This window comes from Carcharodon carcharias, assembly GCF_017639515.1.
Source record: "Carcharodon carcharias isolate sCarCar2 chromosome 27 unlocalized genomic scaffold, sCarCar2.pri SUPER_27_unloc_1, whole genome shotgun sequence".
Lineage (NCBI taxonomy): Eukaryota > Metazoa > Chordata > Chondrichthyes > Lamniformes > Lamnidae > Carcharodon > Carcharodon carcharias.
Genome location: NW_024470624.1, coordinates 3,720,473 through 3,739,166, shown reverse-complemented (window position 1 = coordinate 3,739,166; position 18,694 = coordinate 3,720,473). Strand labels below are relative to the sequence as shown.

Below are 18,694 nucleotides of genomic sequence, written 5' to 3'. Positions count from 1 at the left end.
ATCAGTAATTATAATAAAAGACTGAATTTCATTTTCTGTAAAAATGTAAGACATTAATTGCTGTGTTTGTAAAGAATGTGCAATGATGATAAATGTACCGGCAAGAGAGACCTTCAGGCTCTGATTGGCCTCAACATTTGAAATTGTATGAATGAGGGATTGTATAGAATCAGATAAAGGGATAGTATGAAACAGTTCTATTGTATTCCTGTCTAAGTTAATGAGAGAAGGTGGTGTAAGTAATTGGGGATCCAATTAAATTAATCTAGTAACCAAATTGACCAATTGTCATTTTACAACTGGTCCAACTCTGACGTGAGGTAATGGTCATTTTGGGGATAAAAGTAGAGGTTCTGAAGGTCTCCCTTGCTAGCCAAGTACTGAAGACTCCCGAGGCCAAGTTCCAAGGAACTTACTGTCGACGATGGAGCCAGACTACTGAGGCCGAATTCCTCAAGAATTACTGTCAAAGAAGGAACCAGAGAGGGTTACGCTTCTACATACTGATCACCCACTTGAAGTTGTAAAAGTCAATGTCTTGTCCGAACCATAAGCAAATTTATTAAATGACAAGTTGGGGATGGCGGAAATCAGTTAAGTTACAGATAACAGGATTATGTAATATAAATGTAAAATTTAAAAATTTGCATTTATATAGTGTCTTCCACGACCACAATGTATTCCAAAGTGCCTTACAGCCAATGAAATACTTTTGAAGTGCAGTCACTGTTGTAATTTCGGAAACACAGCAGCATTTACACACAGCAAGATCCCACAAACAGCAATGTGGTCATGATCAGATGATCTGTTTTTAGTGATGTGATTGATAAATTTTCGGTTGGACACTGGGGATAACTCCCCTGCTCTTCTTCAAAATAGTGGCTCCAGGAAGTTCTAAGTCCACCTGAAGCAGCAGACAGGGCCGCTGGGTCCAAGGACAGCAGCTCTGACAGTGCAGCACTCCCCCAGTGCTGGCACTCAGAAGTTTGGATGTGATTTTTGTCCTCAGGCCCCTGGGCTGGGACTTGAAGCAACAACCTTCTGACCCAGAGGTGGGAGTGTGATCCACTGAGCCATGGCTGACACTCCAGACAATACAACATTAGTAACAGAAAGTTACCCTTCAAAATCCTCCGCCCTTTGCCTCCGGTGCCTAAATCTCATAATAAAAACCCCAGAATAAATAACAAGTATTTGATGGACAAATGTTGAAGTGTTGGTTTAGAGCCACAAGTTTTGAGTTACCATTTGAGCCTCCAGCACCTTTCTGTCTCTCTATTGCTCGTGTCAATGACAGCCAGGCGAAGAAGTTGTGGGCTGAATTTAGCTGAGATTAACGGGGCCTGCGCCCCAGTTGGGAAACTGCCATGGGCGTTGCAATAATAAAGAGACAGGAAGGTGCTGGAGTGCTGACTGGGAAATGGACCTCCAACCAATCGGGGCAAGGTAGGGGGTGACCCGACTCCCAGGGTTCAGTGCCCCTGTGTCCAAAGCAGCAGTCACAGGAATAGGGTACAGAGGAGCCAAACAGAAACCATTTGGGTCCAGAACATTGTGCACATCCTTTTACTCTGGTTGTCTTTGATCCTCAAGTAATTTTCTTTTTTTTTAACCATGTTCTGTTTCATTAATAAACTTTTTTTAGTAAAAAGATTTTATTCTGCTGGGCTTCTCATGATTAGATATCTGCACTTTAGGGAAAGTGGGTGAGAGGGGTTGGCAGGCTCTTTAACAGAAAGTGAATCCCTCTGAGGTAATTGGCAAAGGAGCCAGAGGGGGAGATGAGATTTTATTTTTGACACAACTATGTTAGGAAATGGGGGTCAGGGAGTCAATTAGCCTTTATCCCCTTATCCCAAACTCTGAAATGATTCACAGTGATAATCCTTATTGGTGACAATGGTTAGATTTTATTCCGTATAAATAAGACCTGACACATGCTCATGTCTGAGCAGTAGTATCAAAGTGCAGCAGCATTACCATTACACTCTGGGTAGAAGCACCATCTCCTCGTAAATGCTCCCTGGACTGCCCCAGATGCCATGGCACCAGTCAATGCAATATGTAAAACCACTACAAGTCTCTGTGCTCGGGGAATCCCTTCTGATACTTTTTTACATCACAAAGTCTGTGGAGACTGATTTAACCCAATCATTGCTGAGCTAACATTTGAACAGACCAATTACAACACCTGTCATTGAACCATCTGTACCTGCCCAAGCCACATCAAACTCTCAAACAATTGGCTTCCCACGCTCCATCCCCGGTACAGGGAGTCAGCATTCCCATGCCAAGCAGTGAAAACATGGAGGCCTTGACACCCAGGTGTCGTCTAGGATTCAAGGCACTCTTGTTTTCTCTGTCCTCTGGGAACTGTTCATCTCCCTGTTCTCACATAGCAAGTCATCAGTTCTCAGCTCTGCCAGATTTCTGCTGAAGTTTGGTCCTTTTACACCTTTCGGATCAATAAAACAATCAGAGAATGAAGACCCGAGTGTGGTTTTCTTTTAAAGAAGTTCAGAGGCAAAGGATACAAATTTCGCCAAGATACAGCGATCAACTTATTCATTTCATCTTTCTTGCCTTTCACTAGAATGTAGGTGGAAACCAGATTGTTACATTCCACTGAACTACACCCACAGTGAGTTATTCCAATTTCTTTACTGTCCAGTACAATATTTTCCTCATATCTTCAAAACAGATATCAAACATTCCCATTTGATTTCAGAGATTAATGTAATTTATTTGCTCTTTATTGTAGATGTCAGGCTGGGGTTGTTCTCCTTCAAGCACAGGAGGTTGAGGGGAGATTTGATAGAGGGGTACAAGATTATGACAGGTTTACATAAAGTGGACAAAGAAAAGCTGTTCCGATTTGCTGATGGTACAAGGACGAGGGGGGACACAGATTTAAGGTTTTGTGTAAGAGATGCAGGGGGGATGTGAAGAGGAACTGTTTTATGCAGCGAGTGATAATGAGCTGGAACTCACCTGTGTGCGTGGTGCAAGCGGAGACGATGAACGAATTCAAAAGGAAATTGGGTGGAGACTTGAGGGAAATAAACTTTCAGGGATATGGGGATAGCACAGGTCAGTGGGACTGGTTTGCTCTATAGAGAGCCGGCATGGACCCGATGGGCTGAATGGCCTCCTTCTCTGTCCTAACGTCTCTTGATCTAAAGAGAACAATTTCAGCTGTTCCAGTCTCTCCAACCAACTGAAGTCCCTCATCCCTGGTGCCATTCTCGTAAATCTCCTCTGCTCCCTCTCTAAGAACTTCACGTCTTTCCTAAGGTGTGGGGCCCAGATATAGGGCTCCATTCTAGAGGGATAGAAGTGAAAAGCAGGGAGGTTATGTTCAACTTGTTTCGAACCATGGTTAGACTACACTGGGAGTACTGTCAACATTTGTGATTTCCATTTCCAGAAAGGAAATAGAGGCGCTGGAGAAGAGGCAACAAAGATTCACAAGAATAACCCCAGAACTGAGAGCATTTAACCCTCACGAAAGGCTGGGCTGCTTTTCTCCAGAAAAAAAAAACCGATGGATGACCTGATCGAAGTCTTTAAGGTTATGAAGGTGTTCAATAATCCAATAAGGATTTCACTTTACCCAGTGAGTGATGAGACCGTGGAACTCACTACCACAGCGAGTGGTTGAGGTGAATAGCATGAATACATTTAAGGGGGATCTGGATACATACATGAGGGAGAAAGGAATAGAAGCATATGCTGATGGGGGGAGATGAAGAGGGGTGGGTGGAGGCTCATGTGGAGCATAAATACTGACAGAGACCAATTGGGCCAACTGGCCTGGCCCTGTGCTGTAGACTCAATGGAACAGAGACAAATGTATTTATTTTAGATCTACCTATAGTGGTAGGAAAAAGACAATTTACCATCCAGGATAAAACAAATGTGTTTCATTGCTGTTGCAGATCAATTCAATGGAAATGTGCACTCCCAGGCTTAGAGATCATCACTGGAAGCAAAGTTGTGAGATCGGCCAGTCCTGTAGAAAGAAACCCTCCAACACTCCCACTTCACCAAGTGTCAGAATGAACATGGTTCAGTCCTGGATGTGATTAACAGCAGCAATAACAGCAGAATCCAACTCCTGGAATCACTTGTGAACTCGCTGGTGTCTCCGCAGGCTGGATAAATGAACAAATCCCTTCCCACACACAGAGCAGGTGAATGGCCGCTCCCCAGTGTGAATTCTCTGGTGTTTCTGCAGGTGGGATAACTGAGTGAATCCTTTCCCACACTCAGAGCAGATGAATGGCCTCTCCCCGGTGTGAAGTCGCTGGTGTGTCAGCAGACTTGATGTGTCAGCGAATCCCTTCCCACACTCAGAGCAGGTGAACGGCCTTTCCCCAGTGTGAAATCGCTGGTGTGTCTGCAGGCTGGATAACTGACTGAATTTGTTCCCACACACAGAACAGCTAAATGGCCTCTCTCCAGTGTGAATTCGCTGGTGTGTCAGTAGGTTGGGTGACTGAGTGAATCCCTTCCCACACTCAGAACACGTGAACGGCCTCTCCCCGGTGTGAACTCGCTGGTGTGTTCGCAGGTGGGATGACCCAGTGAATCCTTTCCCACACTCAGAGCAGGTGAATGGTCTCTCCCCAGTGTGAACCCGCTGGTGCTTCAGCAGGTGGGATGACCGAGTGAATCCCTTCCCACATTCGGAGCAGCTGAAAGGCCTTTCCCCAGTGTGAATGCGATGATGAATTTCCAGTTCAGATGGGATTCGGTAGCACTTCCCACAGTCTCTACATTGCCACGGTTTCTCCATAGTGTGGTCGTCCTTGTGAATGTCAAGGTTTGACCATCAGCTAAGCCTCGAACACACACGGAATACTTGGACAGTCTCTCTGCACTGTGATGTTTTTTCAGGCTGTTTAAATGGTTAAAGCTCTTTCCACAGTCAGTACACTGGAACACTCTCACTAAGGTGTGTGTGTATTTCGGTGCTTTTCCAGTCACAATAACGTTTAAAATGTTTTGAAGCAGACAGAACAGACAAACATTTCTCTTTTCAGATTCAAGCTTAATAGTATTCGCATTCTGATGAATCAAGCGACACTGTCAGATCATGACATGATGTTTGTTCTGAAATTTTTGTCTGAAAACTCTCTCCTTTTGATAGCCTGTAAAAAAGAGTTTTTTAAAATCAATACAGGATAAAATTTTGGAACTGAGAATTCTAGTTCATGTGGAACATTCTTTCTTCTGTCACTCCCCAAAAGGTGTGAATCTTTGTCCCACACACTGTCCCTCCATTCTCACTCTGCTGTACCTTAAATTTCCAATTTTCCTGATTCATGCTGATGGATAGATCCATGCTTACCGCTTCCTCTCCAGGACACAGAGACCTGAAAATCTTCAAGCATGTGGTCAACCATATATGTGTCTATTTTAAAGCATGATACTGTACTGTATCACTTGCTTAAGATACAAGGGGAATGTGAAGAAGAACTTTATTTACCTCCGAGTAGGACAAGGGCAGCAGATACATGGGAACACCACCACCACCACTTGCAAGTTCCCCTCCAAGCCACTCACCATCCTGACTAGGAAATATATCAGCCATTCCTTCACTGCTGCTAGGTCAAAATCCTGGAAATCCTTTCCCAGCAGCATGTTGGGTGTACCTGCATCTCATGGACAGCAGCGGTTCAAGAAGGTCTCTCACCACCACCTTCTCAAGGGCAATTAGGGATGGGCATTTAAAATGTTGGCATAACCAGTGACACCCAGACCCTGTGAAAGAACATAATGAAAATGTAGACAGCGCACAGTCATTACCTGGAACTTGCTGCCTAAGGGGTGGTGGAAGCAGAGAAGGTCAATCATTTAAAAATGAAATTGGATGGGGACTTGAAGGAAACTTCCGGGAGAGAGAATGGAGATATTGAGGGTGAATGAGACCGATTGGATTGCTCCACAGGGAATTGGCACAGACTCGAGTTCCTTCTGTGCCAAATTGACTCCATGACTGGAAATATATAATGTAGCTGCAGCACTTTATTACAAGACTAGAAAAGAAATGGAAAGGGGGAGAAAAGAAAATGTTTTACTCACAGACGTTGGACACAGAAGGAAGTTTTAGTCTGAGTGAAGCTCAATCTTCATTCACACAAAGCCCGCGTTCTGATTGGCTGGAGGACCAGGGTCCTTCCGGTCCTCCAAATTCCCATTGGTTAATCCCTCAGCAGGACGGGAAGGGGCGGGCTCTCTTCCGCACATGCGCAGCTTCCCCACTCTCGAGCTCTCCCAGCAGCTTCTCGCTCTGGCCGGAGCCGGTTGCCTGGAAACCTTGGCTCCAGGAGGAGGTGGAGGGGGAGGGTGACAATGGGTGGGGGCGGGGCTGGCCTGCAGACTGGAACCCGAGACGTCACCGTGGAGCAGAGTGATTCCTACTGGCTGATTCAGGCGGGGTTCCATTGTGGACGTCACAATGCGGAAGTTGGACAATGAGCCTCAGACTAAAACTTCCTCCTCTGGGCAACATCTGCGAGGAAATCAGTGTTTTCCCCTTTCCATTTCTTTTCTCATTCTGGGGGCAAATTGTTGACTTGCAGGAACTGAAGCGAAAGGAAGTGAATCCAGGGAGGGTACAGACTCTGGAAAGGTTGGCCCAGGTCTCTCTCTCTCTTAAATACAATGTGACACCCAAGTGAGAGTGTTTCCAGTGCACTGACTCTGGAAAGAGCTTTAACCAGTTACACAGCCTGAAAAAACATTGCACTTTTCATAACAGGGAGAGACTGTACATGTGTTCTGTGTGTGGATGAGGCTTCAACTGATTGCCAAAGCTGGAGAGACTCAAGGACACTCACAACATGGAGAAACCATGGAAATGTGCGGACTGTGGGAAAGCTTTCAGGTTCCCATGTCAGCTGGAAACCCATTGACGCAGTCACACCGATGAGAGGCCATTCACCTGCTCGAAGTGTGGACAGGGATTCACTCAGCAATGCAACCTGCTGAGACATCAGCTAGTTCACACGGGGCCAGGCCGTCCAACTGCTCTCAGTGTGGTGGGGGATTCAGTGATTTGCCCACCCTGCTGCACCACCAGCAACTTCACACCGAGAAGAGGCCATTCACCTGCTCCAAGTGTGGGAAGGGATTCAGTCGGTCAGCCCATCTACTGAGACACCGGAGGTTTCATACTGGGGAGAGGCTGTTCAACTGCTTGGAGTGTGGGAAGAGATTCATTCAGTCATCCAACCTTCTGCGAGACCAACGAGTCCACACTGGGGAGAAGCCGTTCACCTGCTCCAAGTGAGGAAGGGATTCACTCAGTCGTCCAGCCTGTTTACCCACTAGCGACTTCACAGTGGGGAGAGGCCATTCCTCTGCCCCAATTGTGGGAAGGGATTCAATCGATTATCCAACCTGCGGAAGCACCAGCAAGTTCACAAGTGATTACAGGGGTTGGATTCCATAATTGCTGCTGTTAATCACATCCAGGACTGAACCATGTTCGTTCTGGCAGATGGCAATGGAGGGTTTCTTTCTGCTGGACTGTCTGTTCTCATGACTTTGCTTCCAGTGGGCTGATGCTCTGAGACTTGTTGCGACTATTTAGCTGCTTATTTCATATAGATCACAGGAACAAAGGGTGTTTTGAAGGTAAATGGAATGGTAATTAGTTTGCATTTCTGCTTGGAACCGTCTAAAGCATGCCACTTTGCCATAAAGATGGGCTTTGGGAGGATTAGAATGTTATTTTGTTTAATTTATCTGGGTGTTGCTCAAAAGAAAGCTGCCACAGATTTGCTCTTGTTTCGTTTGCAGCTAAATTGGAGTTGGTGAGTGGAAAAGAAGCTGGAAGATTTGTTGAGCTTGGAGTTGGAGGATGAAATCTACAGTGACCCTCGCAGTGAAAGGCCTTGTGGTAGAACCAGTCAGCTTGAGCAGTTAGCTTGGAAAGAGCTGTGAAGATGCAGTTGGAGCAGGCTGGGGAGAAGCAGTCTGTCTGGTCAAAGTCAGGTCAAGAAGGCAGTGAGGCTCATATTTGAGTTGAGGAATCTACAGTCATGAGGACTGAAAGAAATTTTGGAGGGTCACTTAGCCAAAAGCTGATGGAATGATGCTCAAAGGTAGAACGGGGTTTACAACTTAAATAATTACAAAACAGTGTTAAGTTCATAGTGTGTAGTTTGTTCAGTTTTTTTCTTTACAATAAAGTTTGTTATTGTTTAAAAACATTACATTTTGCGGCGTAACTCCTTCAGTGAATCACTGGGTGTTCAGATTTCTCTTTAAACACTGACAGTCCCGACCAGGATGGTAACATTCTAGCTTGGTGCCTGGGGAGAAAAGTGACCAGAAACGGTCAGTGAGAATCTCCACAGAGAGCGAGGCAGCAGAAGCCAGTCAGGCTCAGGAAGAGGTGAACAGATAATGGGTGTTTTCAAGTTACTGAATGAGACAGCGTGGCCTGTTTGTTCTTCTACTTTGTCATGGGCAGTGAGTCAGAACTGGAAGCTTTTTTTATTTTTTCACAGAATGTGAGTGTCACTGTCAAGGCCAACATCTATTGCCCATCCCTAATTGCCCATGAGAGGAGGGTGGTGAGCCACCTTCCGGGACCGCTGCTGTCTATCTGATTCGAGTTTTCTGTAACAGTTTGGTACAACCGTGTGTCTTGCTGGGCCATTTCTGAGGGCAGTTAAGGGTCAACCACATCCCTGTGGGTCCAGAATCACTTGTAGGTCAGACCAGGTAAGGGCGGCAGATTTCCTTCCCTGAAGGGCACTGGTGAACCAGATGGATAAGAGAATTCCAAAGATTCACAAACCTCTGAGAGAAGAAATTTCTCCTCATTTCAGTCTGAAATCATCAGCCCCTTATCCTGAGACTGTGCCCCCGTGTTCTAGATTCCCCAGCCAGGGGAAACAGCCTCTCAGTGTCCACCCTTCACACCATGGCTCTGGCAGCAAGCTGGCTCCACCATTTGCCAGTTGAACTTTCAGATGTGAAGCGATGGGGGAAACATTCTTAATAAGTGTCCCCTGGTTGACTCTGGTGGGCTTTGCAGATACCCAGTGGCTGTCCTGACTCCTCCCCTCCCAGCCGAGGAATCTTTGAGAAGATCGGGAACTCTGGCTTTGTGCTCTTGTGGCATTGTGGCCCGGTCTTGTGCAACCCCACCCCCACTGCCTCACCCAGGCAGATACCAGGGACCTGACATTAATCCTCTTGGGGTCTGAAAGAAATCCAAACAATTTTCAAAGCAAACACTGATGCAGCTTGAAATTGATACATTTGTCACTGAAACAAAATCCACGTGGGATTCCGCTCCCTCATTAGCTTCATGTGGCAGATTGACCAATGGGAACAACTGGAGGACTGAAAGGACTCTGGTCCTCCAGCCAGAGCTTCCTGCATTGTCTGAATGCAGAAGTTGGACAATGAGTTTGTTCACCTGCTCATTGCTGCCCAGTAAAGCTGCTGCTCCTCTCTCTCTGAATGAAGGTTGAGCTTCACACAGACTAAAACTTCCTCCTGAGACCAATGTCTGCAAATAAAACACCTTCTTCTCCCCCTGCCCCTTTCCATTTCTTTTCTCATTCTGGGGGTAAATTGTTGACTTGCAGCAACTGAGGGGAAAGGAAGTGAATCCATGGAGGGTGGAGACTCTTGAAAGGTTGGCCCAGGTCTCTCTCTCTCTCTCTTAAAGACACTGACATACTTTGCTTCCTCAGCTTGACACATTTATTTGTCTGGCCAAAAGGATGGTCTCTTTCCTAATGTTCACAATTAAAGGGGTGGTTTCTCCAGGAGGTGGCTGACATTCAGGTGACATTATAGCAATATAGGATAAAGTATGATCTAGTGTTATTATAATGGTACATATTATTTATGGTTCTCTAATTAAGAACATGTATTTTATTCCTAGTCTTGTAATATAGTGCTGTATATATTTCCAATCATAGAGTCATAAAGGCACAGGAGTCTATTTGGTAACTTGAGTCCTTGCCAACTCTCTGTAGAGTAATCCAGTCAGTACCATTCCCCCTCTGTATGCCCATTGCCCTGAAAGTTTATTCCCTTCAAGTGGCCATCCAATTTCATTTTGAAATCATTGATTGCCTCCGCTAACACCATCCTCATTGGCAGCGAGTTTCAGATCATCACAACTCACTGTCTAAATAAAGTTTCTCCTCACATCCCTGTGTAGCTCTAATCAAGTAATCCAGTACGAATAGTCATTTGGTAGCACAGAACCTGAGTACTGCTGAAGAAAGTGACATGATGTCAATGCTTTTTGTCTTGCACTCATCAGGACAATTTGCAAGTATACCAATTGTAACTGGAACAACAATTTATATTGCATGGGAAGAGAGTGCTGATTGGTTGGCAAGTAGACTCTAATTGGTAGAGGCGTTGCCATGCACAATGATCTTGGAAATGGTTTACTGCCAAACTTTTGTTTAAATGCAAACCAGACTCTGGTTGATCAAGGCAGTGCCCTGAGGAATGAATGAGGGAATGGCTTAAATATCAGTTGGGAAGCATTTTTTGGGGAGGTGATGGCATAGTGGTATTGTCGCTGGACTAGTGATACAGGCACCCAAGGTAATGTTCTAAGGATCCAGGTTAAAATCCCCGGTACAGCAAATGGTGGAATTTGAATTCAATAAAAATCTGGAATTAAAAAGTCTCATGATGATGATGAAACCATTGTCAATTGTTGTAAAAACCCATTTGCTTCACTAATGCCCTTTAGGGAAGGAAATCTGCTGTCCTTACATGGTCTAGCTGACATGTGACTCCAAACCCACAGCAATGTGGTTGACTTTTAACTGCCCTCTGAATAAGTGTAATTAGGAAATGGCAATAAATGCTGGCCTAGCCAACTACACCCACATCCCATAAATGATTTTTTTTTAAATTTAGGAGACTGTGATCATTGTATTGTATGTTTTAGGATGATGATAGAAAAGGACGATAGACAATCCACAGTAAGAATTATTAACTGGACAAGAGCCGATTTGGGCCAGAGAGAGTGGAGCAAAACATTGGCAGGAAAAACTGCAGTTGAACAATGGCGACCTTCACAAAATTGGTTTGGGTACAGTCAAGGTATATTTCATGAAAAGAGAAGGTAGGGCAAACACATCCAGAACCCCCTGGATGAAAAAGGAGATTGAAATAAAGATCAAGAAGACAAAGTCATAGATGTCAGGTAGAAAATACAATTGTGAACCAAGAGGGATACAGGTGGTTCAGAGGGGAGGTAAGAAAACATATTAGAGAAGCGAAGAGGGATTATGAGAAAAGACTGACAGCCAACATAAAGGGGAATCCCAAAGTCTTCTATCGACATATAAATAGTAAAAAGGTCTTAAAGTGGAATAAGTCCAATTAGGGACCTAAAAGGAAATTAACACATGGATGAAGGGGCCAAGGTTGAGGTATTAAATTAATACTTTTAATCCATCTGGAACAAATAAAAAAAAAATAGGAGACAATGATCACAGGCAACCTACACCCTGTTATTGAAACACTAATTCATGCTACTATCCTCCTCCAGCTTTTTCACCAATTCTCCCCCCTGAAGGTGCTGACTCTCTGGTTCAGTTTCACACTCACCTATTGTCCTCCCCAATATGTCACCCAGGTGTCTAAATCTTTACACCTGAAGTTAACAAACTGTTTTGCTAAGGGGGCGTCACAATCAAATCCAGTGACTACCCACATGTAATTTTTGTCAGAGCGGGATCACGGCGCCCCCCACCCCGACTTTACATCCCAATCCCAGGAGTTTGGAGACTGGTCTCCGGATGGGTAATGGCGGCCGCAGCTCCCACCATCCGCCGCGCTGGGGAAATCGTTCTATCCGCCACGCGGGCGGGCGGCCCGGAACTCCGCATGTTCAGAGTAGAGGGGAAGCTGCGCACGTGCCGGGGAAACGATGGACTGCGCATGTGAGCCTGCGGGTTTTGGGCATGAATGTGCATGTATGGGGTGAGATGGGGACCTGCGCAAAGCCCGCGCTCTCATTGACCGGGGGCCATTGTCTGTTCAGTCTTCCAGCCTTTCCCATTGGACAACAGCTCAGCGCGGCTGTGGGCCCGGGGGGAGGGGGCAAAAACCCTCCCACGTGGGGTTACGCCTCTCAATGTCTTCAGGTGAGGGATTGACCAATGGGAAGTCTGGAGCACCGGAAGGACTCTTGTCCTCGAGCCAATCAGAGCGCTAGCTTTGTGTAAATGAAGAGTGAGTTTCACACAGACTAAAGCCTCCTCTTGTGTCCAACATCTGTGAGTAAAACACTTTCTTTTCTCCCCTTTCCATTTCTTTCCTCATTCTGGGGGGAAATTGTTGACTTGCAGGAACTGAAGGGAAAGGAAGTGAATCCAGGGAGGGTGCAGACTCTGGAAATGTTGGCCCAGGTCTCTTTCCCTCTCTCTTAAAGACATTGACATCCTTTGCTCCTTCAGCTTGACATTTATTTGTCTGGCTAAAAGGATGGTCCCTTTCCTAATGTTCACAATTAAAGGGGTGGTTTCCCCAGGAGATGGCTGACATTTGAGGGGACAGTAAATTAATATAGGACAGAGATATGTCTAGTGTATGTTATTTATGGTTCTTTAGTAACAGAGATGGAGTCATTACAGCACAGAAGAGCCCACTTAGCAATTGGAGTCCATGCCGACGCTGTAGAGCAACCTAGTCAGTCCCATTCCCCCTCTATATCCCCGTTCCCCTGCAAGTTTATTTCCTTCAAGTGCCCATCCAATTTCATTTTAAAATCATGAATCGCCTCCACTTCCACCATCCTCGGAGGCAGCAAGTTCCTGATCATGAAAAATCACTGCCTAAAAAAAAACCTTCTTCAGATTTTCCCGATATCTCTGATCAGGAAATAAACTTATATGACGATTTTCACATTATGGACAGGAAGCAATGAGTTTGCATCTGTCAATCAGCATGAATCGGCCCCTTCTGGACAATTGGGAGAGTGTATATTAAATACAGCAGAGTGAGAATGGAGGGAGAGTGTGTTGGATGGAGATTTAGAGATGTTGGGAAGAATGAGGGATGAATGTTCCATAAACTAGAATTGTCAGTTCTGAATTTCTATCCTGCACTGACACAGATGATGTTTGTCAACACTTTTTACAGGATATTAGAAGGGGAGGATTTTCAGCCTGAAATCTCAAACCAAACATTGTGTCAAGATCTGATAGAGTCATCCAATTCGTCAGGACCTGAATATCATCGGCTGTTGAATCTGGAAGGAGAAATGTTTGTCTGTTCTGGCAGCTTCAAAAGGTTTTCATCATCAGTGTGACTGGGTAAACACCGAGACACACACACCCGAGTATGAGTGTTCCAGTGAAATGAGTGTGGCAAGAACTTTAACCAGTTACACAGCCTGAAAGTACATCACACTATTCACAGCAGGGTGAGGCTGTGCACGTGTTCTGTGTGAGGATGAAGCTTCAACTGATCATCAAACCTGGAGAGACACAAGGACACATGTATCATGGAGAAGCTGTGGAAATGTGGGTACTGTGGGAAGGGTTTCCGGTTCCCGTCTGCGCTGGAAACTCATCGACGCATTCACACTGGGGAGAGGCCATTCACTTGCTCCATGTGTGGGAAGGGTTTCACTGATTCATCCACCCTTCGGAAACACCAGCATGTTCACACCAGGGAGAGGCCGTTCACCTGCTCCGAGTGTGGGAAGGGATTCAGGGACTCATCCCATCTGTTGACACACCAACGGGTTCACACCAAGGAGAGGCCATTCATTTGCTCGGAGTGTGGCAAGGGATTCAGTCATACATCCCACCTGCTGACACACCAGCGAGTTCACACGGGGGAGAGGCCATTCACCTGCTCTGTGTGTGGGAAGAGATTCACTCAGTCTTGCAACCTGGTTATGCACCAACGAGTTCACACTGGGGAGAAGCCGCTCACCTGCTCTTTGTGTGGAAAGCGATTCAATCACTTATCCAACCTGCTGAGACACCAGCGAGCTCACAGTGGAGAGAGGCCGTTTACCTGCTCTGAGTGTGGAAAGGGATTCACTGATTCATCCAACCTGCTGAGACACCAGCGAGTTCATGCTGGGAGAGACCATTCGCCTGCCCTGAGTGTGGGAAGGGATTCAGTCAGTTCTCAAGCCTGCGGAGAAACCAGTCAGCTCACGCTGGGGAGAAGCCATTCACCTGCTCTGAGTGTGGGAACAGATTCTCTCAGTCACCACACCTGCTGACACCCCAGCAAGTTCACAAGTGATTACAGGGGTTGGATTCTGCTATTATTGCTGTTGTTAATCACATCCAGAACTGAATCATGTTCATTCTGACACTTGGTGAAGTGGGAGGGTCAGAGGGTTTCTTTCTGCTGGACTGGCCGGTCTCGTGACTTTGCTTCCAGTAGGCTGATGCTCTTTGAGTCCGGGACTGCATATTTCCACTGAAATGATCCACAAAAGCTGATGAAGCACATTTATTTTATCCTGGTAGTAAATCGTGTTTTTCCACCCACTACAGGTAGATCTGAAATAAATGCATTTGTCTCTGTTCCATTGAGCCTCGAGGCTGGAGTGAGGATTTATGAGAATGACACGAGTCATTAGTTAAATGGTGTATTCTCCATGGCAATGCATCCACCAATCAGAGTGCATTTGCCAACCAATCAGCACACTCCTCTCATGAAGTATAAATTGTTGTTCCCTTCACATTTGATATTCTTGCGAATGTTCGGATGAGTGCAAGATGAAAAACTTCAACGTCTCTTTTTTCCGCAATTACTGTTTTAATTAATAAACAGTAACAAAGATTGAATAATAATGAATTAGTAGTTCGAGTAAAAGATTGAATTTTATTTGCTGTGAACATGTAAAACCTTAATTTCTGTGTATGTAAAGAATGTGCAATGATAATAAATGTACTGGCAAGAGAGACCTTCAAGCTCTGATTAGCCTCAACATTTGAAACTGTATGAATAAGGGATGGTATAGAATCAGATAAAGGGATAGTGTCAAACAGTTCTGTGGTATACCTGTCTAAGGTAATGAGACAAGGTGGTGTAAGTAATTGGGGATCCAATTAAATTAATCTAGGAACCAAATTGACCAACAGGCCCAAAAGCTGTTCCCACTAAGGATGAGGGGACACAGGTTGAAGGTTTTAAGTAAGAGATATGGGGGGGATGTGAGGAAGAATTTTTTTTACACAGCGAGTGAGAATGACCTGGAACCCGCTGCCTATGAGGTGGTGCAATCAGAGATGATGAATGATTTCAAAAGAAAATTGAATGGGCACTTGAAGGCAATAAACTTGCAGGGATACGGGGATCTAGAGGGGGAATGGGACTGACTGGATTGCTCTACAGAGAGTCAGCATGGACTCGAGGTACCAAATGGACATGTTTGAAGGCAACTGTGTAACATTTAACCCATGTTGGTGCAGCTGTTCAACAAAACTAACAACTTCTTAAACAAATATTTCTGATTCTTGACCAATGGGAAAAGTGTTCCTCATTTCCCAATGACAAATTGAGCCAATCAGCTTGGAGTCACTTCTAACTGTGAACTTTAACTTGTATCTAAACAGGGTGTCCTGGAACACCTGGTGCTCTGACCCCTTCCTGACCTTAACACCAGTTTTTTTTTTCCTTAAAGCTACATTACAGTATCTGGAACTTAAAGAGACAGGCAATTGAAGACTGTTCATCGTTAAGCTTACATACAGTACAATTTGGTAATATAAGCCTTATTAATTACACAAATGTGTCATCGAGGTGAAGTCTAACAGTTAACACTGATAAAGAGGCTGACTCCAGTTATTTTGCAGGGAATCCCCACTCTTTTTAGTGACTTCAATGTGTTGACATCACCAAACCAGAACTTTCATACTCCTTAACCTTGTGTCGATCCTCACTATGAGGTGAATCTGGGTAACATGTTCACCAATCTGATCCACATACTGTCGAGGTGCAGCCACTATCTAACACAGCACAGTTGAATGAGTCTGTGACTAACACACTCATCACTGGACCAAAGTTCCTTGTGACTAGTACAATTCCTTCAGAGTGATCATCATCATCATCTTCAGCCTCAGAATTCTCTGTATCATGTGTCACTTCGAAGACCCTCATTTTCCACTTTGGGCAGTTCATCACATAATGATATTTTGAGTCAGACCTGAAACACCTGTTAATTATTCCCTGGTCATTCCAGGGGTCATTCACCTATTAGTGCTGTTCCAATCCTGTCTTTTGTTGTGATATCCAGATCTGCTAAAGATGTTTTCACCCTCATTCGAAACGTGTCAAAGTCCATCTATGCTTCATAGGCATCCAATAGATCATCTTTCTTGTAAATCTCATCAATGAGCCCGAATAGAAGATCCAAACCTTCATCAGTATACAACGGATGGGCATCCAGCTCACTAAATACTTTGCTTCTGATTTTACTTTTGTTGGGAAGTGACAATGCCAAGACATTTTGTTTCCTCCTTGGTAGGGACGTAACCTGTGTCCACATATCCACTTCATTCTTCCCAGGTCATGTGGCTCAGACTCTGAGAACATCGGCGGGTAATCAGACCCTGACAATTTTCACTTGCTTTCAGCCATTTCTCACAAAAACTACTCAGGTTGTAAGTTTCTGTCTGAAATTTAATTTTCCTTTAGTTTCCAACCTTCATCATTAGACAAGTATTCTCTGCTACCATGTTATAATCCTGACAGCCTGATGGTGAAGGAAGAAACCAGAGCTATTCTTTACTTGGTATAGATTTATTCACTGAGTGAAACATTACGGGTATATACCCCCTGACTCCACTACACTCTATGTCAGTCAGGGTCTCTTTATATGTGCTTAAGTAACTATCCAATCCATGATGTCCACCTGTATATTCTTAACTTCAATTCATACAATCGAAAGCCACAGTCACAGCATCTAAAAGGTCTCTAATCAGTGGGACAGTCATGGTGTGTCAGCAGCTCGGATGAACAAGTGAATCTCTTCCCACACTCAGAGCCTGTGAACGGCCTCTCCCTCATGTGAACTCGCTGGTGTCTCAGCAGGGTGGATGTATCACTGAATCGCTTCCCACACTCAGAGCAGGTGAATGGCCTCTCCCTCGTGTGAACTCGCTGGTGTGTCTGCAGGGTGGATGACCGAGTGAATCCCTTCCCACACATGTAACAGGTGAACGGCCTCTCCCCAGTGTGAAGTCACTGGTGTGTCTGCAGGTCGTAAGACCGAGTGAATCTCTTTGCACATTCAGAACAGACAAGCCAGTCCCCAGTGTGAAGTCGCTGGTGTGTCAGCAGGTAGAATGACCGAGCGAATCCCTTCCCACACTCAGAGCAGGTGAATGGCCTCTCCCCGCTGTGAACTCGCTTGTGCATCAGCAGGAGGGATGGTTCACTAAATCCCTTCCCACACTCAGAGCAGATGAATGGCCTCTCACCAGTGTGAACTCGCTGGTGTCTCTGCAGCTGGGATGTATTCCTGAATTCCTTCCCACATTCAGAACATGTGAATGGTCTCTCCCCACTGTGAATTCGCTGTTGTGACTGCAGGCTGGATAACTGACTGAATACATTCCCACACTCAGGGCAGGTGAATGGTCTCTCCCCAGTGTGAACTTGCTGGTGTGTCTGCAGGTGAGGTGACTGGGTGAATCCCTTCCCACACTCAGAGCAGATGAAAGGCCTCTCCCCGGTGTGACTGTGTTGATGAGTTTCCAACACAGACGGGGTTTTGAATCCCTTTCTGCAGTCCCCACATTTCCACGGTTTCTCCATGGTGCGTGTGTCCTTGTGTCTCTCCAGGTTCTCCGATCAGTTGAAGCCTCGTCCTCACACAGAACACGTGTACGGTCTCTCGCTGCTGTGAATGGTGTGATGTTTTTCTCAAGCTGAGTAACTGGTTAAAGCTCTTTCCACAGTCAGTGCACTGGAACACCCTCACTCGGGTATGTGTGTCTTGGTGCTTTTCCAGTCACACTGATGCTGAAAACCTTTTGAAGCAGACAAACATTTTTCCTTCTAGATTCAAAGGCTGATCATATTCAGGTCCTGATGAGTCGACTGAGTATGTCAAATCTTGATGTGAGGTTTGGTTTAAGATTTCTGTCTGCAAATTGTCCCCTTCTAATATCCTGCTAAAGAAGTTTACAAAAGTCATTATTGTCAGTACAGGATAGAAATTCAGAACAGACAATTCTAATTTCTAATGAACATTCTTTCCTCTCTCATTCCCCAAAAGCAGTAAATCTCCATGCCACACACTCTCACTCCATTCTCACTCTGCTGTGTCTAATATACTCCCAATAGTACTGCACTAAAAATGTGTATAATACACAGTTCACCAATCAAAGCACGGGCTTTGTGTGAATGAAGATGAGCTTCACACAGACTAAAACTTTCTCCTGTGTCCAACATCTGTGAGTAAAACACTTTCTTTTCTCCCCCTTTCCATTTCTTTTCTCATTCTGGGGGGAAATTGTTGACTTGCAGGAACTGAAGGGAAAGGAAGTGAATCCAGGGAGGGTGCAGACTCTAGAAAGGTCAGCCCAGGTCTCTCTCTCTCTCTCTTAATGACATTGACATCCTTTGCTTCCTCAGTTTGACACATTTATTTGTCTGGTTAAAAGGATGGTCTCTTTTCTAATGTTCACAAGTAAAGGAGTGGTTTCCCCAC

General features: G+C 45.2%; 1 protein-coding gene and 1 pseudogene across 2 annotated transcripts; one reads left to right on the top strand and one right to left on the bottom strand.

Annotated features, from left to right (window-relative positions):
* Nucleotides 1-2,195: 2,195 nt before the first annotated feature.
* On the bottom strand, nt 2,196-18,127 carry LOC121273757 (annotated as a pseudogene).
* On the top strand, nt 6,399-14,994 carry LOC121273756 (gastrula zinc finger protein XlCGF7.1-like). Of its 2 annotated transcripts, none has more exons than XM_041180917.1 (2): nt 6,399-7,644; nt 13,150-14,994. In XM_041180917.1, exon 2 carries the CDS (start codon nt 13,514-13,516, stop codon nt 14,246-14,248), a length of 735 nt encoding a protein of 244 aa, XP_041036851.1. In that variant the 5' UTR covers nt 6,399-7,644; nt 13,150-13,513; the 3' UTR covers nt 14,249-14,994. The 2 variants fall into 2 exon arrangements, with proteins under 2 accessions (XP_041036851.1, XP_041036852.1); XM_041180918.1 differs by lacking the exon at nt 6,399-7,644 and adding an exon at nt 12,123-12,284.
* Nucleotides 18,128-18,694: the final 567 nt, after the last annotated feature.

What these genes read in the sequence shown, in the direction of transcription:
- LOC121273756 (XM_041180917.1), top strand. Translation starts at nt 13,514, where the DNA reads ATGGAGAAGCTGTGGAAATGTGGGTACTGTGGGAAGGGTTTCCGGTTC.